The sequence below is a fragment of the Acanthochromis polyacanthus genome, chromosome 15 (genome assembly GCF_021347895.1).
Source record: "Acanthochromis polyacanthus isolate Apoly-LR-REF ecotype Palm Island chromosome 15, KAUST_Apoly_ChrSc, whole genome shotgun sequence".
Lineage (NCBI taxonomy): Eukaryota > Metazoa > Chordata > Actinopteri > Pomacentridae > Acanthochromis > Acanthochromis polyacanthus.
In genome coordinates this window covers 14,406,236-14,430,594 of record NC_067127.1, presented here as the reverse complement: position 1 = coordinate 14,430,594, position 24,359 = coordinate 14,406,236, and the positions used below count along the sequence as shown (strand labels likewise).

General features: G+C 39.3%; 1 protein-coding gene across 28 annotated transcripts in view; it reads right to left on the bottom strand.

Annotated features, from left to right (window-relative positions):
* Positions 1–13,044: 13,044 nt before the first annotated feature.
* Positions 13,045–24,359, bottom strand: part of LOC110961804 (neurexin-1a) — a 254,010-nt gene continuing 242,695 nt past the window's right edge. For all 28 annotated transcript variants that reach the window (XM_051960402.1, XM_051960401.1, XM_051960404.1 and 25 more), the window contains one exon: positions 13,045–14,915. In XM_051960402.1, coding sequence (XP_051816362.1) covers positions 14,614–14,915 — 302 coding nt within the window. In that variant the 3' untranslated portion in view covers positions 13,045–14,613. The remainder of the gene's footprint in view (positions 14,916–24,359) is intronic.

The following is a 24,359-nucleotide window of genomic DNA, read 5'->3' as shown; positions in this document are numbered from 1 at the left end:
TCACAAGATAAATAATAAATTGTGACCTTGTCCCGAACAATAAAAACCACAGGAAGCAAGGGTTTGGATTTCATTTGAACTTGTGGGAACATTACTGATCATCCACCCACCCCCTTTTTCTCCCCCTTCCTCTTCAATGCTCCCATGCTGCACAGCATTATATAATGCAGTAATTTCTGGTTTGTACAGAGGAGGGAATTTAACACCTATATAAGAGCATTTAGCAATATATTGTGTTTAATTGATCCCCAATCCCTTTTGCTGCTGTGGTTGTGCCTGTCAAGCTAGCACAGCCCACACTGCAGTTTGCAGTAACAGCTGAGGCAGATTTACCACTCACAGTAATATAATATTAGAGGGGTCTTTGATTTTGCAAAGGCGTCAAAAGCAGGTCTTTCATCTGTGGTCTTTGTTATTAGCAGATCATATCAGTTGCATGTCATACATTCACCACATCTACAATTGTCAGAAAGAGGAAATTAGCTGTAGAGACCAAAACTGTTTTTTGTTGCAGGATATAAATGTGTTTATTTCTGCTATAAAGTTGAAGATTTTAACACAAGGGTCAGTGAGGATTGAGTTGCTGAAGTGGCCATTTGGAGGACTGCAGTTTCTGGCACTTCCACAGTGGCGTTTTTTTTTTTTTTTTGGTTGCAGAGTTTGTTTCTTGGCTTTACATCTTAGCTCATAAAGATATTTATGCATATGGTTCCATTGCTTTTCAGTGTTTTACTTATTCCACTTAGTATCTTGATTATTTATTTTAGACCTTGCAGGTGATTTTGAATATACCTCTGCCTGATCTTTGTGTTTTGTTGAAAAAAGGACATAGAGTATTGCTCTGGTTTAAAGCTCATGATCGTTTGGGCATATGGGAAAGAAGAAGAAAAAAATACTTGTCAGACCTGCTGTGCCAAGTCACAGTTGATAAGTTCTTGGGTTTAGCAAATGGTCAGTTGAAAGAGTAATTAACACATCAGGGTTTTCAAAATGAAAAGGAATAATCTTTTTTTTTTATCCAAGCACACCATTATTATACATCAGTACAATAGGGCATTATAAAAGCCATCTGTAAGACAGGAGACACAAAAATCTTGAGCACATTATATAAAGAACATTAAGAGGAAAAAGTCATAGTCCCAAATGACACATGTTCACATATTGGTACTTTTCTTAATCTTTTACTTTTGCACATTATTACTCTGGAATTCTGACCAAACCAATGCAAAATAACCCTCCCCGTAATATTGATCCAAGGATATTAAATATTGATTTGAGCATTATGATGGATCCCAGAAGCAAGAAATAAATTTCATTTGAAAGAACATATTTAATTCTGAGAACAAAGATCGTACCCGCTGGCACAAATCAATCAGTTGCTCCTCATCTTCATCATCACCACCACCATCGCCGCCATCACCAGCACAACAAAGATAATGATCGGCTCCATCTCACGGGCAAAGGGAATGTGGCTTGTGCTAATGAGATCCTTCCTCTCAGGCTATGATTAGGAGTTGGCTGACAAAGATAAAGTGCACATCCTCTTCAGATAAGACAATAGATATGCAGGGTGAGTCTATTTGCATCATGACCTGTGCAGCTCTTCTTCTTGGCAGCGCTCTGAAATTTCATGGAACATTAGAAATATTTAAAACAATTCCTGTCAGCTCCAAATGAGGGAATACTTCAACAGTGTCTCTGGAGAAACTTTTTGGGAAAGGATTATATTTCCATTACAGAACCTCTTCAAGAAAGCTCCCGTTTAACTTGGACAAGTGCAGATTATGAGTCTTCAGCTTCCTTTATTCTGACGCAAGGAAATTCTGAAAAATTGACAGTGGTTAAATGAAGACATTTTCAGTTTAAATTCAAATGTGTGCAACTATTTTGGAGGAAATGCTGAGACGAAAATTCTGTCTTTATTATATCTAAATAATTTTGCAGGTTTACAAATGCAGTCTGACCACTTGCTCATCAGCAGTAATTTAGTCCAAGTTGCATAATATGTCTGCATTTTAAATTTCTTCTTTTGCTTTTAGCAGCTAACAATGAGAATGGCTCGAGGTTACTATTGATCATTTATGATGATAGTGTTTCTATGCCCATCTTAGAATGTGAATAGTGTAAAGTTTTTTGCCATAATTTTTCCAGCAAAAATTTATGTAATGAAATTTGAAGTATTGATTTTTTGTCACTCTGAATGTGAGAACAAGCTTGTTTAAATAAAATAAGAACATGTAATTCAATGTACCTAATTTTACTTGCAGATCTTTCTGATTCCAGACTGTGGCACCGTGATAGCATCATTTTTAAATGAACCCTTAAAACTTTTGAATATTCCATGAAAGTTTGTACACTTTGTTTTCAGTGTCATATTTTTTGTTGTCCTTTGTGAACAAATTAATTAAAAAAAAAGAAGAAAAAAATGTCAAAACTAAAGCTTTTTCATCGCAGTAATCAGTTTCTTCCATCAACCCTTCTTTATAAAACTGAAAATAAGTTCTTATAGGCCATTGTTGTCCATAAATATTCAAAGGTTTGACATTGATTCTGCTATGGTAAAGCATAACCTTCTTTATCGACGGTAACCTCAGTTCTCGCTCGGCAATGAGACGTGACATCCAGTGTCAAAGTCTTTACAACTACTACTGCTCCCTCCTCCTACCTGTGAAAACTCATGTAAAGTGTTATTTATATATTTAATTTTTATCTTGTGTGGTTTATGCATTTTTTTCTTTTCACATCCGAAAAACCTCATAAAGTAAACTGATGAACTCAAATGAATGGTTTTATAAGTAGACAAAATGTGGGTTTTTTTCCACTTTTATCTTGTAGAATACAAATTATTTAATAGCAAATGTAAATATAATCATTTAATCCAGTCACATAAAACTAGAGACTAAACAAAACACTTATTTCAGTAAAGGACAACCTATCTGGAGATGAAGAGGGACCAGTTATCAGTGATGTGGCTGCAGCGCCAAGGTCAATTACAACACTTTATTGCAGTTTGTTGATATAAGTACTTGGAATTTAGAGTGCTTCTTTTCTTGTTGAAATTAGTTATCCAAGGGAGTTATGGTGACGGATCAAAATTTCGTTTTTGGGCACGTATCCGTATGTCTAAACATCAATATATGCAGGCATTAACTTCCTGCTGCATGGATGCTGATACGAGGCCCAAATCCTCAGATACCGAACGTCCTCAAACTTGTACTAAGGAACCGCACTTCTTCTTTGTTTTATTTCCATGTCATTAGAAGTCATACAAAGCAAACTTCACGTGAAAGAGAAAAAGAGGGAAAAAAAACTGTCACCTTGATGTTTCCACTGCAGTTTTTCATTGAAGTCAGTCTCAGAGGACAAGTGCTAAGGAAAACATCATTATGTGGGGAGAAATGTACCGGTAATAAACCCAAATGGCACTGAGAGGTGCAGTTGTCAACCATGATAAATGGCACCTATGCATCCTGAATGTGTTTGGTGCCCTTGCCATGTTGACTCCCTCTCCTGAGGGCGGGCTCTCGACTGCTGGGTTTGGCCTGGAGCTGCAACCTTAACCCCTCCACTAGAGGCTCAACACTGACAGGACGGAGGCGGCACTCAGATTGCCAGGAAACCTGCCACAGAACGCTTCACTTAGAGATGCTGGTGTTTGAAGACAACCAAGCCCCTTTTAAAATGCGTTAACAGCGTGACGTACTTTGTTCCTCGGAGAAGGAGACATGCAGCATAACCGTGTTTGAAAATTGCTGCATAACATAAAAAGAGAGATTTGCTTTGTAACTTACTCTGTTCTGCGGCGTTTATTTTTACCTGTAGAAGTCAGCACTCTCTCGTTTTTTCTATTTGTCGCTTCTGTACGGGAATTTCCAGATATGCATACAGCAGCTGGATGTGACTTTCAACCTGCTTATGTTAATGTATAATAATTTAATGCAACTACCAAAGATGGCTGAATTTACATATCATTCATTATATGGGCTTTAAATGCAAATACAGATTTGGTCTTATAAGTATCTGAGTTGTTAGTGTGACATAATTGGCGAATAAAAAGCTTTGTACTGCACTATTCCTATGACTAAATGGTATAAAATGCAACACACATATTCTGAACAATGAATATATTCAATTGCTTATCTTGTGCTTTTCCATTTTTGTGGTGTGTGTGTGTGTGTGTGTGTGTGTGTGTGTGTGTGTGTGTGTGTGTGTGTGTGTGTGTGTGTGTGTGTGTGTGTGTGTGTGTGTGTGTGTGTGTGTGTGTGTGTGTGTGTGTGTCATAATTCTAGATATTCTAAGCATAGCCTAAAGACATCCTCTGTCTCATTCATTTTGCAAAATTGCATCACAGCTGAAATGTCTGTCTGTAAACATTGTACACTTTTAACGAAACCGTGTTCGGTTTCATATTCATGTGTGCCTTTGGGAGCAAATGTTTGTGTCTTATGTCAACGCTCTTCTTCTCTGATCTCTTCTTTTTTCTACTCCGGAATCACCCGATACCCGAACCGAGTTTCTCTGAGGTCACATTGGGACGTGTCTTTCAGTCACATTCAGTGGGTCCAACTTGCATACCAAATCAAGATAGTCAGCTGGACTGTGCACAATATTAACTCCCATCTTTACAATAGGTCAGAATATTCAAGCTACAATTATTTAAGGAAATTTACAATGCAGCACAGAGGGGAAAACACCATGGGATGGCTCTTAATAAAAACTGATAACTGATTTACATGCTTCAAGAAATGCAGGGAATCATTCTGAAATTATTATGAAGTTATTTATTAAATGGGCATTAGGAATTGTGTACTGAATTGGTAATGGCTAGAATTTTAAAACAGAAAGTTTATGAACACAATGACATTTTCCATTGTACAAAAAAAGAGCATAGTTTCAAGCCAAGCAGCACAGATAGCTAGAAATTTTGTGGTTCAGCAGCCTTCCTAAATGGGTGTTTACAGATGCACTGAGCGTTGTGAGTGAGCACCACAGCTCGTATATTTTGTTCCTGTATTCTCCTCAGTAATCTCATAAGACCAAACACTTTTGCCGCATGAACTCATTCATTTTCATTTGATTCAGGACATTAATAATAAATTGTAGTTCTAGATCCATGCGAAATCTACTTTAACCTGGTCAGCGCAAGTTGCGTCTATTAAGCAATGTTGATTCATAGCAGACCAGCATGGGGTTTCTAAACAAATACTGAATAAATGAAATGGAAACTGATGTAGTCTGGTGTACTGCTGTGAAATAGAATCCACAAGACGTGTCTCAAGTTCGGGGAGAGGGCATGAAAAAGGGAAAATGGATGATTATAGAGAAGGCGAATTACATTAGTGTGTCGAATTAAAGGGACGTCTGGTATATCCAGCTGAGATAGGAGCAAAGAGCCTGAGTGAGAGGGGGAAATGGCATAAGATGAATGCAAAAGACAGGGACAAAGACATTGTGTGTGTGAGTGAGAGATGCAGGGGAGGGAGGATGAGAGGAAAGGATAAGCATGTTGCTAAAAATACCCTCCCACCCTATGAGTTTTTCATCTATTGGCATAGACTATGCATGCCGAAATAAAGCCGTGAGCTAGTTATTGTTATTTCATTATTCCCTGTGTTTTGTGTACAGCATATACAGTTCATCCCAGGAGGGGAAAGGCTTGAGTGAGTTGTTGGCTACTGAAAAAGAACAAAAGTGCACAATTGAGCTACTGAGAGCAAATTAAGGAAAACAACATTAAAATGATATCACAAAGCATCTCTAATGCAATCAAAACATTAAAACTGTCTGGCTCCATCATCTGAAATCCTAAACCTGACATTGTGGTGGATATTTAACCACTTGTGATGCTTGTATTCTTTGCAAAGACCAATAGCACTCACAGCACCTACACTTTTTGCAGTACTGCACCCAAACAAGTCAACAGTTGGCTGCAGTAAGGCTAAAAGAGAAGAAAAAGAAGGCCTAAAGTCAATGCGAACAATATGAGATCTGAAAAACAAAAAGAAAAAAAAGTCTTCTTGAATGTTTTATAAATTAGAAAATTCTTTGACCCTTGTGTGATTCCTTCAGGATACACTCAATTCATTTTGGGGAAATTCTGAATGTAAATTTGTGTACAATGCCCACACTACAGGGCACTTTTATGGAAAATGTGCTTGAGTCTAAAAAAAACAGTTCCACAAATGCGTAGGTTCTCAACATTTTTTCTGAGATTCTTCCCTGCTCACGGCAAGAGATGCTCTCTCCCAACATCCCAGAGGCAGAACATATATTAAGCATGATCTGCCCAACCTTGAAACACTCTGATTTACACATTCTGGGTGTGTTTGTCTTGAAGGTTCAGGCTGCTGTGAGTTATACAAGGATGACATGATGCTATTTATTGACTGTGAATAGATTTGCTAGTTTCTTGTGCAGGACTGTATGTGAAAACACAGTTTAAACACAGGGAGAACATACAGTGATATGTTTTCCTCTCCTGCTGAATATATTTTGTTCACTTTAAGAAACCAGCTCCATTATTTACTGTAATATTGCTGTGTGACCCAAGGTTTAAGAAACATGCATTATTTATGAATACCTCTTTTAAAATGTTCTCTAGTAAAGTTTAACACTCTCAGTGATTGCACAACGGAACAAATAAAGCAGTTCCCGTGATCTGCCCACTTCTTTCCACCAATAATCCCACAATACAATGCTTCACATTTTATGGATTTGAAGTCTCCAGTTGAACTGTGATCCAGAATGATGATAATTTATTGTCTTGAAATCAGTGAGCGTATAAAAGAAACAAAGAATGAGGTGATTTTGGACACAACTTTTAAGTCTACGGCCATGCTAGTGACTCTATGAGGCTGCACATGAGCTAAATGCTAACTGCCATGTCAGCCACCATGTTAACATGCTGATATTCAAAGGATACACTGTTCAACATCCTAATTTAATGTGTTAGCATGCTAATTTAAATCTATTTAGATTTTAATTAGGACTAAACACAGCAAGAGTTCATGAAAATGCCATCAGCTTTGCAGGTAAGAAAGGCAGGTACTGTATGTGCCAATTTAAATTGTAATCTCATGATGGATGTTAATCATCCCAACAGGGGACGTGGATGTCTGAACCAAATTTCATGGTAATCAGTCCAGTAGTTGCTGTGGTAGTGTAGACGAAAGACTCCAAGCTCCAATATGGGGACATCATGGACTCACCTCAAACAGTGTGTTCCTCAGTTGTACTACAAAGGTATGCAGAATGCTCAGCAACAGCAGAAAGAGACAGTTAGACGTCACCACTATCAACACCCTAAGGCAAAGGAAGGGCCAAATACGCCACATGTTGCCAAAAAAGATCCCCACAGAGATGGCTCTCTGAATTTACCAAACATGTGCACAAACTTGTAGCTCAAAAGAGCATCAGTAAGGAGAGACAAACAACAAATATCAGCACTTTACAGTAACAAGCCAGCACCCATGAAAGGGCAGAGAGTATACCTGGGAGTGGAAGGATAACACTGTGACACTGTGGGATATCAGGAAAAGTGGGTAATGAACCACTCAGACAGTGATTTTACCCAGGCAGAGAGAGAATTGGTAGTCAAGTAGTTAAATATGCCAGTGGCAAATCTTAACAGAGCTACAGACTCAGCTAACCATAACAACAGCATAGCAGAAGCAGAGGAGGAACAGCTCAGGCTAAAGTCTCAGCAGCATTTTCCAGAAAAAAATAATTTCTTTTCAACATAGTCTTTCAGCAAAAGAGAACACCACCATTCTGCCATTGGATAAAGAACACTGTTAGGCTGAACAAAGCAGACTGTACTATAACTAAAGTGACTGACTCCTGGGCGAAAAATTCCAATACAGCAGCAAGGCTCTGAGAGTTATTGCTGGACACAGATGATAACATGGTGTCCTGTCATGTTGTGTAGTGGGCACCGTCACAAGTAATGCATTTCATGTAAACTGCTGAGGAAGCAGACTATGAAAAAATGGTCGGTGCAGCCTCCAGGATACAGCTGCAACTGGTGAAGATGCCGTATATACAGGTAGAGAGTGAATCCCAGGAGTGCAAGTCTTCATAAACTCTGACTCTGTGTAAGGCAGCATGAATAACTTAGTCGTCCCATATGTGGTCAGATAAACACACAGCATTCTTCTGCTTTTCAGACTGACACGGCACATTAAATAGATACATATCCAAACAGACACTACAGATGGCTTGAGAGTGAAGGATGTCATGTATGTGAAATAGGAACAACAACAGTGGGGGAGAAGAAGGTCGGCTTGTTTAGGTTGCGCGATACTACTATCACTAGCTTAGACTGCTGTATCTTTTCCGATGTGATCTGACATTTCACACTATCAAGTAAATCTGAAAACTGTCACATGTGACAGCTTGTGTGTGACCTTGTGACTCTCATGCGACATTACAGTGTGAATAAAATTTAAATGGACTCCCACAAGTCAGTGGAGGTTGCAAAGCCTCCCGTATGAATGATGACATGTCCATTCCACTTTAGTAATTTTGCATAGACAGTTTTACGCCTTTTTTTTTTTTCCTGGACTTAATCTTATTCAGCCCTCTAACTAGATCCTACGTTCTTTTGGCTACCTTTGAATTATGCTTTCAACAGTGTGAAAACAGGTCCATAAAGATTACACAGCTCCTTACTATACATCTTAATTAATACAGTTATGTCATGGTATGAATCTGGTGGACTGAATAGCATTGCTCCACATTTTACTGGTCATTGTAAAACTGTGTAGGCCGACGGAACTATTTCTCATTCATTGTAGTGAGACCCCTGTTCCATAAGTGGATGTGTACATATTTTCATTTAGGGATTTGCTTACTGTAGTAAGAAGATGACAGAAAATTTGTACACATTTGCTCATCTTCTTACTACAGTTAGCAAAGTCCTAAATGAGGACACTTTTTTGTGCTAAACTCACTTAATTTTGGCTATTTCACATGAGATATGTCCATTGTTGTGTTTTTGTCTGTTTTCTTTTCACTACTCACGAATCCATTTTGTCCTGTGTGTCTGTGTTTTACCTTTGTCTCTGGTGTCCTCTGGCTCCCCTGTGTATCACTCTGTGTTTGTTTGTCCATCCATTGACACGGTCCCTCCTTCCCGACTTGTAGCACCTGCAGCTGAAACATCTGCATGTCACCTCTTCACCAGCTTCAGCATTATATCAACCCTAGCTTTTCTCTGTGATCACCAGATCTCTCAGTCCTGTAGTCAACAGTCTCAGGCCCAACTTCATGTTTCAGTTCTGCTCCTTGTGGTTTTCTCTGTGCTAACATTGCTTCTCCCTGTGCTTCAGACTCACCCTCCCTCCCTCCCTCTCTGCCAGCCTGCTGCTCAGCTCAGCAGCCATCTGCCTGTCTGCCATACTCACCTTCAGCCACGTGTGCTGCCAACTCATCCGCCACCCTGTTCATCCACTCCACCGGCTACGCTCTCCTGCCTGCCTGCTTGCTCTCCACCGTTTCCTGCCCACCTCCCCTGCCAGCTCAGCCACTGGATCATCTCCCCCCTACTCTCCAAAGACTGCTCGCTCTGTCCTGCCTGCCTTCAGCCTCCTGAGCTCTTCATCTCCCAGTTCTCTGTCCGGCATCATTAGCCCTTTCAGCTTTTGCAGTGAACCTTTTAACACTGTCCCGAAGTCTGAGCTGGATCCACTCGTTGCTGCCACTTGATAGAAAAAAGTTATCATGTACACCAATCAAAATTTAGCAACATTGGAACCTGTTGATTAAATCTGATCAAACCCCATCAAAGCAGTCCTTAAGAAGCAGATATGGAGGTCAGTCACTTAATCAATAAAGCCTAAGGATGATATTTCAAAACTTGATCATTGCTAATGTAGTTGTAAACATTTGAGTGATATTTTTTAGTCATTCAAAATCACAATTTGAACGACTTTAAACTGGACTTCCTGTGTTGCAGTGCAGTGTTATTTTGAGTCAGAATTTTACCCAGTGTCTTATATTATCTCCTATCTTGCTTTATTGTCCTTGAGAAAGACTCAACCAACTCAAATGAGTAATTTCCCATTTGGAAATGAAAAGCAGATCACTCAATTTACACTAACACACAAGAAAGCTGTTGGAGCAGATGATGAAGAGCTGCAAAACTGAGGAAACATCTATTTTCAGCAACGGTTTACCTCCAAGGGTAGACAGTACTTTTTTTTTTAGCAGTGCTGTGCAAAAAAATGTACAGTAACTGTACAGCATATTGTAATTCAATTGGTCTGAGAGAGTTCTGCATCCTCCTCCTGGTGATGTTTCCAGGCTTTAGAAAATATAGCCTTTGCTGGGGGAGTTTAAGCAACCACAGGGTTTTTCTCAATCAGATGAGACAGTAAAAATAGCAACAAAATCACAGAATGTGACGCGATAATGGGTTAAATGGGTTCAAATCCCATAAATGACTTCTGGCTTGACTGTCTTTGCACGTTAGAAGCTTGTGCATGAATACTGCGAGGGGATTAGAACTGAGAAGGAAGAGAAAGGAGCTGCAGGATGAGCCACCACCACCACCCCCCGGATTTATGTCCACTGCAGCTGTAAAGGTAAACGATTTTGAGCCAATTCATTTTGTCAAATTATGTAAATATCTGATCATGGTTCATTAGCAGACTGTTCTGTGCACTGATGTAAAAAGAGAAGAATCTGGTATTCATAGACTCTGTAAATGAAAAACAAACAAACTGCATGGCTCTGACCGATTCATTCAACACTATTCCATCGTGTTATGTGCTTGTTTTTGCTTGTGTACAGGACAGTGGAAATGAGGGAAATTGATAGTGGGAGCATGAAGGACGGTAAATCTGCAAAACCATCCAAAAATGCTAAATTTCAAAATTCTTTCTCCAGAATCACAGACTCTACTTCTAAAGTAGGACATGAAGCTTTAGTTAGTGTGCTGTGAAATCTCACAAGTACCACTTTGTCTCTACTGTCTTTGTCACTTGGTCTTTCACCCATGTGGAGATGTAAGTGCCAAGTAATGCGTCCGTGTCAAGTGCTGCATCTGATCCTCGGTCAGACTATCACTAGACTTTGGGAGAGATTTTCCACTGTGAGGTTGTGACTTTAATTTAAAGTCAAGTAACAGCCTGCTGCTCAGAGTTAATTTCACCAGGCAATTGGGGTGGCAGCTTATCTGATGAGGTGCTCACAGTTTATCTGGAGATAAAAACTAACATGATGTCTAGACAGATGTCTTCAATTCAGATGTGTTTAAAGGCAATAAATATTGTGCTTTAAAATGCCCTAGATTTGCGTCCAGGCCTGCATTTTTAATTTAGTTCAGACATTTATTTTTATTTCATTTTGGCAGTCGTAAACACAAATGAAAGCAATATTTAAAACTTTCAAACAGTGAAACACTTGATAGCCTGTCTGTGTGTGCAGATTTCTAACAGTCAGGTGTGAATGTGTTACATCACCTTTTTAGTTTGTACCACAAATCAAAAATGAGCGAGCTTCAAAAAAATAAAAAATTAAAGAAAAACAAAAGTCGAGACTACAGTTTAAAGGGCAGCTCCACCAATTTTACATCAAAGTCTTTGACAGATCTCACAGAGAACTACTGTATAATGTGAAAAAAATGACAAGTGAAGTGCGAGAAAACTTGTATTAAAGCTTTTTTAGCTGATAAATTTTAAGTGATGTCACTTGAGTCAGGGCTGAAGACTGCATGTTTAAAAAAATCTGGGGGTGTGTAGTTAGAAATGAACTCACTGAATCTCAGTAGCCTGTTAAACATCACTGCTTTAGTCTCGGTGCTCACAGCAGCGTGAGCTACTACTAGCATAACATATCTGAACATCTGGGTTGAGTTGCAATGGTAATGAAATCCTTGGATTTGCCAAGGAAGAAGAACATGTGGAGCAAAACTTTTCAATAGTTGCCCATCACAAGTCAAACAATGTTACAGGAGCCTGATGCTAATCAGTGGAATATTTTTTAATGTGAGTGTATTTGCTTGATAACAGGCCCGTTGTGGCTAATCGGGAGGACTGGGACAATTCCAGATGGGCCGGTCTGATGTTTGGGCCGCGAGGGCCGGTGTTCAGTCATGGCACTGGGTTGATAATTCTGCTGCGACTGTTGTTCCTCTGCCGCCTCCACTGGCGGGTCTTTTTTTTTAGTGGTTGTTTTTTGCAGACACACCGTGACGTAACACGTCCGTGCACACGGTCAGAGGAAAACAGGAAGAGCAAGGATGATGCGGAGAAGGTAAGAATTAAAAAAAAAGGAAAGCTTTGGAAACAGACGCAGCCGAATGTGCAGAAATTGGAAACTTTTTCACTAAAGCTGGCGGTTTGAAACGACAAATGAGGCCAAGGAAACGGATACGGACTTTGTTGAACTTTGCAAACCACCGTTCAAGTTAATTATCAAATCAATTAATTGTGTGTCATTGTGGCGTAAAACATAACATTATATAATTAAATAATAGTATGATGCGACCACATAACTGGGAAACTTTGTCCTGTAGCCCCCTTATTTTTTAAATTTAATATTTTTATTTCTTCTTTTATTTCATTTTTAAGGTTTGAATATCATTGAACACTTATTTGAACAGAATATAGATTCTGATATTGTTGTAACGAATAATGTTGGAGATGTGCACTCATGTTGGAATAAATCCTCATTGTGAAGCAACCCTTACTCGCACTGAATTGGAAATATTTTAGAAAAACACACTGAATTACAAGACAAGGCTAGAATTAAATGATTTTAATCGTAATAGGTCGTGATCTAAAGTGGGCCGGTCTGAGGCATGAAAGTCCAGGGTTGAAAATGAGTCCCACTCATTTTGCTTGATAACAAAATAAAAGCCAAAAAACCTGCATGTTTCTCCAATGCATTTTGTCAATAAACTGGTTTAAGTTCACTTAGGTAATATTTTATTCATTTGATCTTTCAAAACTATTTTTTATAATTAATTTTTACGTGGAGTACAAGAAGAAATATATTGAACATAAAACACTCAAGAGCAAATAAAAGAGGAGCAAACCAAGAGAATTTATAATCATCATTTATAGTTCATGGTCATTTTTCCTCATACTCATTCCAAGTACAGGTCTCTGGAAAGAAGAATTGACTGACAGAATGACAGAACAAACACAGAAACAGTTGTAATGGAGACTTATTTGAGCTATTCTCCTCGGGTTTTGCATCAGCCCAAGCACACATTGGACAATCTTATAATACCACTTGAAAAAACACACACGGCAAGTTAATTTGTCTTAATCACTGTCATCATCCATCATCATCATCATCATCATCAACATCATCATCATCACTCGTATTCTCGGTCTTCATTCTCACTCGTGTAAGTCAGGATTGAGGAGGAAAGGCAGTGATTCTACCAGTATCCACACAAGTTGTCACGTCTCGCCTCTCCGCTATCAACGTCTTGTGCAGTTTTTGGGAACGGTCTGGTCTGGGATCATCTATCTCAGGTTGGCATTTGTATAAAAAACTATATAGGAACACATGTAAAAACAGGGGAGATTCAAATTATTATCCAACTGAAAAAAAAAATGCAGATGTCCTCATAAAATCTTCTATGTCTAGCAACACTTAATAACACTTATGTCTTCTTTTTGTCCTTTTTTTTGTTTTATTCCAAAATGGTTGAGGAGCAGTTATAGTTTGCATCATCTATACAACAGGCTATAAAACACCACTTTGTCACAGTCCAGAAAGCACATATAGATGTGGTTGTACTGTATATAAACATATGTACTGTAATAAGATAATTTTGCGTGCATTGCTCCCGATTGATCACTTTTAAAACATCCCCAGGACTCTGAGGAAACTCTCTCCTTTGAGTTCACACAATGTGAAAACGAAGGCCTCCACATTTCTTACTGGCACAATTGACATATTCTTTTAAATCATAGTCTTTCAAGAGAACCTCCCGTTCACTCCGGTCTTTGCACTGCAGCCAAGCAGGTATTAGTCTTTGCTGGCCATCGCTGCCTCTTCAGTGAAAACTTTGGCTGACTCCTCTGACATCCATCAGGGTTTTTTTTTTTCTGTCTGGATTCACTGTCACCTGATTTCTTTCCCTCTCTTCATCCACAGTAAATGTTTGGTGTATGTACTTCTTTATGCATTGTGTCATTTGCTCTAGAAAAAGTCTCAACAACACAAACACAGGCAATGTAAATGGAAACGTTTAGTTTGTAATGCTGAATCTCCATTTGCAAAGTGCATCTGTGCTCCTCTGTTTACCAGAAACAAGGAAGTTAGATCACGTCATCCCAGCCAAGGAACAAGTCACAGATGGGTTAATGTTGTTTGCTTGACATGTTAGATATGTATTTAGTTCATTTTTAACTGTTTGCCAGAGCCATTTTTCCATCAGTCTCTTTCTTGACAGTAAATATTTTCCGTCTTGAGTGCTTGAGTCTAAAGAAAGTTATTTTTTCTCTTTCATTTTACTTTTCAGCGCATTGTCTTATAGGAAAAAATGACTAAATAATGTTCATCTTTGTTATTATACTGTACACATGTTGATGTCCTGATTTGTCTTTTCAATAAATGTTTAAGTTGGTCTGGCAAAGACCAAAGCTTTGACAATCACACGTAGTACTCCTTGTCCTTGTTCTTCTTGTTCTTGCCTGAGGTCTTTGCGGTGTTGACTGGTTTCTCTTTGACTACGGTGCCGTTGGATTGTGCCGAGTTGCTGATGTAGTTGCGACTCTCGTCTACATGGTATGAACCTTCGTCTCTGTTCCGGTATTTGTACATGGCGTAAAGCAAGATGAGAATACACAACGCCGCTGCTGCTACAATGCCGACCACCATCCCCGTAGTGCTGCTGGACTCCCGGAAGACCTCCGATGTTCCCGGATAACCCGTACCAGCTCCAGTGGGATTGGCTGCAACACACACACACAGAGAGAGAGATATGATTACTGCAAGTGCACTAAGCCTGCTATCTTTCACATTTTATCATTATTACTATAACCAGATTTATGGTAGTGAATGAAAGCGTTCTTCCAGCAGATCGATATTACAGCATAATGATACTACAGACATCATGCCTCAAGGTTGCTGATGTTAAAAGCAGATGTTGACTTATAAGATTGACTTGGTTGCCAAATGGAAGAGTCAGACAATGAGGAGAGCGGAGACAACAAACCACAATGTCTGTCATCAGTGACGGCAAATGAATGGTAAAGATGAGAGTCCCAGTCAGAGTCTTTCTAAATTAAATGAATTAACACAACACCAGAATTAGAATCAACTGCATTGGTGTGACAGCTAAAACTGTCAAAAATGGCAGTGGAAGAACACACGAACACTCAGAGACTATAATTTAGATGCTTTGCCATTCATGAAATCTAAAATTACTCTAAAAGTTATGCTAAACCATTCCTGCATCACTTTGACTTTCACAAATCTAGCAGCTGGACATTTTGTAGACTATGCCTTAAGTACATACTGTTTCACCTGTAAAATCCACTGGCTACCAGCAATTTCATTCCTGCAGAACATTATTCCAAGTATAGTCACTGAAATGAAATTGAATATATGGAAGTGTTAAGAAAGTGAGACGCTGCAGGAGAAAGAGATTTGCTAAATTCAGAAGCGGAGCTGACAAGAAGACTAATGTGTTAATGATTCATAGAGAAGCACAATTAAAAGCTCACAGTTCATTACATGTTTTATAGCACAGTCATGAATGAACGGGCCGCATTTCCAACATCCACTATATATCCAAGCGGCATGACTGTATCGCATAGTCTCTGAAAATAAATCTTTCAGAAAGAAACAATTCTTCCATTGACTCAGCAGATTTTGCCAAAGGCTGTCCCCACTTCTGCTCTGAAACGGTGCCATTCAATTGAGCATATTCTGAAAACACGTCAGCCCCCTGATATTATTCAGTCGTCCTGGCACATCTCTCTGTGTGCTTTTTTGTAGCACTCATCATTTCTGCTTAAGCTCTCTTTGTTACATTTGTGAAATCCAAACACTCGACACTAACATTTGGGAATGACAGCGCTTTGGTTACACTAGATTGGAGCAAAAAACATAAAATATATAAATATATATTTGAGGGATTTACAGCTGGGTTTAGATCACAGATATCTTGCATCAAGATATTAAGCTTTCATTTGCATTTACACTGGACAAACTACCCGAAACATAAATAGATGTGCTGAATGATTTCCTCTGTGTTAATTGGACTGTTACTTATCAAGCTTTGCATCTTTTCCTTCATCTGCTGATCTTCCTCGTCTTTGTGTTGAAACACACTTATGGAATGGTGTGGGGAATATGCTGGGAATCCCACATTTAGAAGCAATATATATATATATATATATATAAAGCTTTAATCAAAAAAGTAAATAACATTTAAGTTGCTCTAATACACTAGAATGAGTTATTTTCATGTTAAGTCCTCTTGTATGTATTTGTATATGTTTTCTTAAAGTTATACTGTCATTACAAAGAGAGTACAGCAAAAGTAAGTATGAGGCTGACAGAGTCCTCACTTAGACCAGAAAGTGGATCAGGCCAGTTCTCCAATCTTTGCAAAAGTCTGCTGTCGGTTGACTGAACTGTTTGGAACCAGAATACGTCTCTGATCTGCTGCTCCGTCATGAACCTTCCAGGCATCTGGGGTCATCTGGGAAAGGTCTGCTTGCTTTCCCCAGAGTCAAAACTAAGTGCAGGGAAGCAGAATTCAGCTTTTATGCTCCACATATCTGGAACAAACTCTCAGAAAGGTCTGCTCCAACTTGCAGTTCTTTGAAATCAGGGCTTAAGACTTTTCTGCTTGCCACTGCATTTTACTGAGTCAAATTTGTGACTATTTATTCATGCTTTTGCTCTGCACTGTCACCATCAGCTGAGATAGACCATCATACAGCTGGGGATGCTCTGATGGCATATATAGTAATAGCAGCAACAACATTCATCAAAATACTTACATATTTAACAAAAAACAAAGTGTCTGATATTTGCTAAAATGTCCCTTTTCGCTGTCCTACTTTTCTCACTTAGTTTTTCCAAAGTATTTTGGTTTTAGAAAATAATTGTATTTTTTCAGCTTTGATACCAAACCAGCTTTAAAAAGAAATTTCACTATAAAACAGAAACCGCGACATTGTCTCTTCATTATTTCAATCCTTTGATCTTGGCCAGTCAGAGTAATATTTCCACATGAGTAACCCTCTTCCTATGAGAGAATACAGTATTCACAGTACAGAACACTATCTTACATCAAAAGGAAAAAGACACGGAAAACACTATTTTGCTGCTATTTAAGTATGTCATAATCACCTTGTCTCATCTTATCACATCCTTACTTAATGACAAACTAAGTTCTTTGAGCATGAGCAGAGAGGGTAGTTCCCATTTTAATGACATAGAAAAAAAAAGTTTCTTCCTGATCTGTGAAGGGCAGACAGAATTAATAAGATGATACTGCACATCCCAGCCTACAAACTACTATTGAGGCAATCATTCAGTGTGGAACAAGCAAAAAATACATTTTGTCTGGGGTATTTTTCATGGTGTGAAGGTATGCCTGTCCTTCAGATTGCTGGGAATATATGTAGCTGTTACATCTCCAAATCAACGGGCCATGCCAAAAGTATAGAATCACATATACTTTATGTCTGTGCTAACCATGCAAGCAATCCTCATGTGTTTGAGATTTAAAAATGCATTTTCAACTTTCAACTTGCCATTAAGCAACTTACAAACAATGCCCCCGCCACTACATTTCACATTATTTCACAATAATTACTGCAAGTATTCTTATGATACATCATTTACACAGCAGCGAACTTTAAATGTTCGCTTACTCTGAGATCAGGCTGCACTTGGGAACAATTTCCACAAGTGATGAGAGGAATGATAGCATATCAGCATACCCACTTCATATTCTGAATGTTGTCCAAGTTATAATACAGCCCTCCTTGTATCTCTGATAGTTCTCTTCATTGTTCCCTCTCTTGCATCTCACTAAGTGTTGATGGCTTTGGAGATCTTTTTTTTTTTATTCCATTCACTGCTCATCTTGAGTGACAGCTTAACGTTCAGACAAACGTCGCTTTGAATGGTGTAATATTAGCTAATGACTCACATGTCTAGTTTAAAAAGATCTTATTCATGGCAGACTACAGGGCATATAAAGTGTAAACTGTAAAGTGTAGAAGTCCTCTAAGCTGTCAGGAGAGGAGATGCTGCTGCTGCCATTCATTGACATGTTTTCCACCATGGTTAGACTGATCAGCGGCCCAAGTATGCTTCCAATGCCAGCAGACATTCAAGGACAAGCGGAGAGCACCACTGGGGGATTGAGTGTGACTGAGCGTTGCAACAGATTAGCTCTGCTTGTGACAAGCCCACTTATCCTTGCAGACAGGTGTGAAGAATGCTCTCGCCTTGTGGGCAAAAGCCACTGGTTGACACGGCTCGTCCCTAGCAAGCCATTGTGCGGGCATTAACAGTGAGTTACTTTCATATTTGCTATCTATCCTTTGTTCGGGGTCAAAAAGTTGAAAGTGCAGATAACATAGCAGGTTGATGGAGGATAGAGCTCTCGATGTGGCACTTGAGGGTTTTATATGAGACCTCGGTGGGCTCCGACAGTGAGGTGACAGCGTTTGAAAGGTGCAGGAGGCAGGCAGCGTCAGCCTGCTATATCAGAAGTGAGCCATGTGAAAAAAGTACCATGGTACACTGTTCTTCATTGTGTGATCTAACACCTCCAGCTCCAGGCGTTGTTATTTCTTCTTGCCTGGATCTGTTGATTGGCATCCCACAGACTGCGTTCACACGGAGACGTTAACATAGCAAACCCCCTTAATCGACTGACCACAATTTTTCTTTAATTTCTGGAAAAGTCAAGCAAATAAGCTACTGTACGTGGTTCATTTATTTAATGCTGAGATTGAGAAAGATTGCAGAAAAAACATCTACTAATTTCCTGCAAAATCCAATTTCCTATCTTGACAAAGAAAGTCGAATAGTGACCACTGCTTAAAGGATTAACACTGCATTTAGCACAGCACTGACACAAGTGTGTTTTGTCTCAAGTGATTAGCATTCATTACAGCTCATTAGCTCACACTTAGTCTCAGCAGTGTCCATCAAGCAGCCACCTGATGGGGCCACCATAGTCTCATAGATTACCTGATACATTTGATAATGTTACTCATCTGTTACCCGTGTGCCTGGTTGTGCACAGTGGCCCGCTTTACCTCAAGTTGGGTTGAGGCAAAGTAATGTTCCCGACACAAGGCCTTCAAAGAAGCCTCATAAGGGCCCCAGTCAAAATGCATCTGCCTGTCTGTTCATTAGCACTCCATCACCTCAGAATGAAGGCACATAAACTGAGAAAGAAATAGCGCCTGAAACAAGTGTTTAAAATGATGGCTGCTCTTATACGCTCTACTCGAGCGTACCCAAGGGTAAAATTAGACATGAGGAAAATGACCTTAAAGTGGCGCCTGGCTTCATGGCAGCATAGCGGGGGTGCACTTGTGAAGCGATAGAGGTAAACTCAGGGGGGGTTAACTTTTGAAGGATTGCAGTCGTGTAAAAAGCTGCCAGAATAACTTTCTCCTCTCCATCTCATCCCAGAGCGAGACTAAAATTTCAGTATCGCATCCAGACCATCATAAAGTCCTTGCTGTTTTATTCACAAGGACAACAGTTAATGTTTCAGTCATTTAGCTGCAAATCATTTGCTTTCACTATGCATTCTTGACGCACAGAGAAAATTTAAACAAAAAAAGGCGAGGATGATCTTATACGCAGCCTTGATACATGAATGTTAGCGAAAACAAAAACAGTTGGGTTAAGGACTACATTCAGAGACATGAACACCTTGAAACAAAGAATCTTTATTTGATAGCTTCTTTTCTCTTCATTCTACCTGGATTCTTTAGTATGGATACACGAGCTTGCCTCTCAGAGATATAAACACGGAGGGATGGAACATGTCATTTAAAAGTCTGTGAAATGCCTAATGAGATTCCCCTTCTTTTTGCCTGACTTCTTTTTGCCACACGCTCTCAAGGAGAGAAATGGGATCAGAGATTCTACACTGTCAGGCGGGATTTGAATAAATGGTCCTCTTCAAAGACAATTTTTCCTCATTTGTCTGGAGCGGGAGGGTTCATTTGTTTGGTAATTTGTAACAGGGTGAGCAGGTTGATGGGGGCCATGGATGAAGGAAAACAGCGAGTGGAGCCGGGGGGGTGGCGGAGGGTGTTACATCAGGTGTGTGCGAGGCTTGTTGAGAGGTAATGGAGCAACCAGCACAACTCAGGATATATTGAATGGACAGACTGGGCTTGACCTTTCATTAACTGTTGATGCTAATGGGTCGAGAGAATTGTGTAGAGCAGACAATGCTTTTTTTGTGAGTGGATGCACTATGGTATCGCCGTGTTTATGTGTCAGCCAAACTAATGCAACGAATAAATCTATTTTTCAGCGAGAAGGCTATGAAAGGGGATTTTGTGTGAACTTGGCCTTCCACAGCCGGCAACAGATGATAAACATGAGTAGTGCATCATGTATCTTTGAGAGCTTAAGGAGGTGTAGCTGTGTGTTGCCTTCAGAGCAACCCAGGCTTAGTTGGCATGCTCGACGACACGTTGCTGTTATTCAGCCAGATTAGTGTTATACCATCTTCTTACTTCACATATCCAGCCATAATCACAAGCTGTCAGAGCCGTCATATAGTTGGGGATCAGTGTGCAGACAGGTCACTGTATCAACTGCAGCAGAGCCAAAACATTTATTAAATCCCTCTTCCCTCTTTAATTATCTCAATGTCCTCAAGAAGTGATGCAAGCCATCCTGTACTTGTGACATGCTGGCAGTAGGCCTCATGACAGCATGCATGTGTGAGTCTGAGTCTTGCTTATGCTGATGGTGGATGATGAACTGAGAGCTGAGTGAGCACAGAATGAAGAGAGAATTATTAAAAGGTGTTTGATTTAGCCAGTAAAAGAGTAAAAGGTATGGTGCAGTTTAAGCCTTTGCCCAGAGGGGTTCAACTAAAAAAGGCAAGATGAAAGAAGAGGAGTAAGCTCACTCGGCTTGAACGCCACAAGTCTGGAGTTCATCTCTTGATTAGATTCCTAAAGCATCAGACTGCATGCTCTTAGGCTCTATATTAGCTATATATATATATATATATATATACATACATGCTGGGACTATAGCTGTGTATTGTATCTTTGTGTAGCAAGATTACACAAAACCTTAAGAGTCTTCTCCAGCTGCAAGAAAATAATCAGATTCAAACTCCAGTAATAGCTGTTATTTTAAACATTTTGACAAACTGCTATGTCTGCTAAATGCAAAGGCACACTTTTTCTTATTTATTCCAATATTACTCTGTACGAAATCCTAAAGAGATCCGTTTTGTGAATCAAATTAGTGGCTCGATCCAAGAAATAGTGAGATTTTTATAGGTTTTTGTGCTCATTGTGCTTGGAAATACAGTATAACCCAGTAACCCAGGAGCTACGGAGCATGGAGTGCCCGTTTATACAATAAGTAATTTGCTCTGTAAAAGAAATTATTCTTTCACATCCTCACAGCAAAATAATGATCAAAATTATATGATAACAGCTTTTTTCTCTCAGAGAAAATAACAGTATGTGCACTGATCAAAAGGTCTTTGATTTTGTTCCTAAATGGAAAAGTTGATAAAATTGCAGTATTTTAGAGGGCATTTTTTTTCGGATTAGACAACAGTGTATCACTGGGCAATATTTCCAAGTCCTAATATAAGTGACTATACTTATACTATTACCATAACTGACCCTTCGTTGGGCTGCTTTTCGTTTCTTGGGTAAGCAAAGTCTTTCATGGCCTACTTAGACTTATAAACAGACACATTGTGTTAGCATCAATGTCAGCCCAGCAAAAAGATGTGTGGTAGAAAAATAAAAAATAATTGAAAATATAAATATGGTGGGATCAGTAAAGAGAAAGACTGACAGTAAGTGTGAAATCCTGTTTTCTCTCAGAACACACTTCATTTAAAATAGGATGTAGAAAGAAGACTTGGATGGCATAATCCTCAGTGAAAGAGTGCAGAAAAACAAAAATGGCAAAATTCCATAAGATGGGCTGCATAAATGCTGCATGGCATAATAGCAGCAATATGCTTGCAGAGGAACATACATGATGCTTGAAGGTCATCTGTGTTGTTTGATGGCTGTGAGCTGTGATCACATCCAGTTTTGAAAAGGCTTTATCATTAGTTAAACCATCCCTGCTAGTGGCAGTCTGTTGGCATGCAAGGCGCATGACAGTGTATTCAGCAAAGGAGGAAATGAACACACACAGGGCTCCAGCTGGGTATGATTGAATAACCTATTAAATGTGGGCAGTGACCTCTTAAGCCAGCGCAGTGCTCTTAATGTTTCATTAATCTCACAGCTACTTTTAAAACAATAATTTACTCTTTTTTTTTCTCTCCTCCTCCCGGTTGGGTGCATTCCAGCCATTGCCATCGGGTTAAAGCGAATATTCATTTGCCGTTTGATTTATTGGTTTACTCTATGTATTGTTTCCATACCCATAAATTAAATCTATTAAAACAAATGTCAAACACATTAGTAGCCGCTAATGTCACAGCGGAATGCTTGAGGATAGAAAAGGATGAGAGAGCATAGAGAGAAGAGAAAACTAGAGATGATTAACCTTAACCTGCCTATAGGCAATCCACAGTGAAGGGCTATTGGAGCTGAGAATAAAGGCACTGGAAGATTATTTGTGAAATGTAGAATGAGGCGTATATTGAAACTCCTACCGAGGCTGCTGGTATGAGCTTAGATTTGTCAGGGTGCCTATTTATTTCACACAAATCACATTTCACATGACTGCATGTTGCATAATTAATGATGGTAGAACGGCAGAAAAACAAAGGTGTAAACATATAAAAGATGCAGAGAACATCTAGCTGATGCATCAGTGCTATGTTAGGACATATTCTGCTTTTGAGTACTTTGTGCAAAGAAAAAAAAAAAGCACGAGAGGCCCGGGATCAGAGAATCTTAAGTTCAGAGGAGATACATTGTGTATTCCGTCAGCAACAAGAGACACTTCCTTATGCTTTCCTTCATAATTTTTTTCAGCCTAAAATATACAGTTTGTTACCAAGTAACAATTAAAAGTGTCATTGTAGCATGGTGCAATGAATATGTATTTCAAAGACAGAAAATAATGTGCTACACCAGTTAGTATTTTGAACATTTACTTTGTATCCTGATGACTTCATGATCTACTTCACACTTAACTGTTGATCTATATAGGCTAGGAATAGTTAGATATTTTTTGGAACATTTCTTTCTGTTACATGACAGCTCCATATGAAGATACAACCAGCAGCTATTCTTTTTTCAATCTGCTGTTTTTTTTCACAAATTAAGCAAACAACATATAATGTGTTAATTAGTGAGCTTTAGTGGAGATGTCTGATGGATTTTGTTACCACTGGACATAGTCAAACCAACTGTTTCCACCTGTTTTCAGTCTTAACAATGAGGTGAGCTAACTGGCTGCTAGCATCTTCACAACTGTCATGTAGTTCTAAGGGACAACAACAGGGATCAATGTTCTCATCACAAACATGCATCCCAAAATGCCAAATACTGCTTTGACATCCTAATATTTAAATTAAACTGTAGCTGAATGTTTTTTTTTTTTTAGCCTAGTGATACATTTTGACCCAAGGCTCAGCATTCTGACAATTTTACTGTGGAAAATAAACTATCACATGTTATACTCTAAATGACAAACACATTCAATTGTATAACTGTTTCTCAACTTTTATTTGTCATTTTCCCTTCAGAACATTATGAGTACAATATGCAACACTCTACCAACTTTGGTGTCTACAGTTCGGCTAATTTGAACAAATACGGGGGACTAGCTCACAGAAGACAGAGCAAATTATGTGGAACAAAGGCAGCTGCAGGATGTAACCATGTGACCTTGGATGTGGGTCGCTGTGCAGCAGCTGCCCTCCATCAACGGTCTGCATGACGCCAATGAAATGAAGCAGGTAGGTAAGAGATGCTCGTTCCATCTGACCCCATGCAGCTCGGCAACAACCTTTCCCATTAACTTTCACCATGAAAACTGATGCTAGTACTGGAAAATCAGCGCCAGCAGCTGTGATCTCAACAGACTGTTCACCAGGCTATTTTCACCCAACCAAGCCCACACTTAGATTTTCTCCACACGACTGGCCAAACATCTCACAGTGGCCTTTAAGTGAGCAATCATTTCTTGCAGAACAAGCACGACTCATTTGAGTTAAATGCCAGAATTTA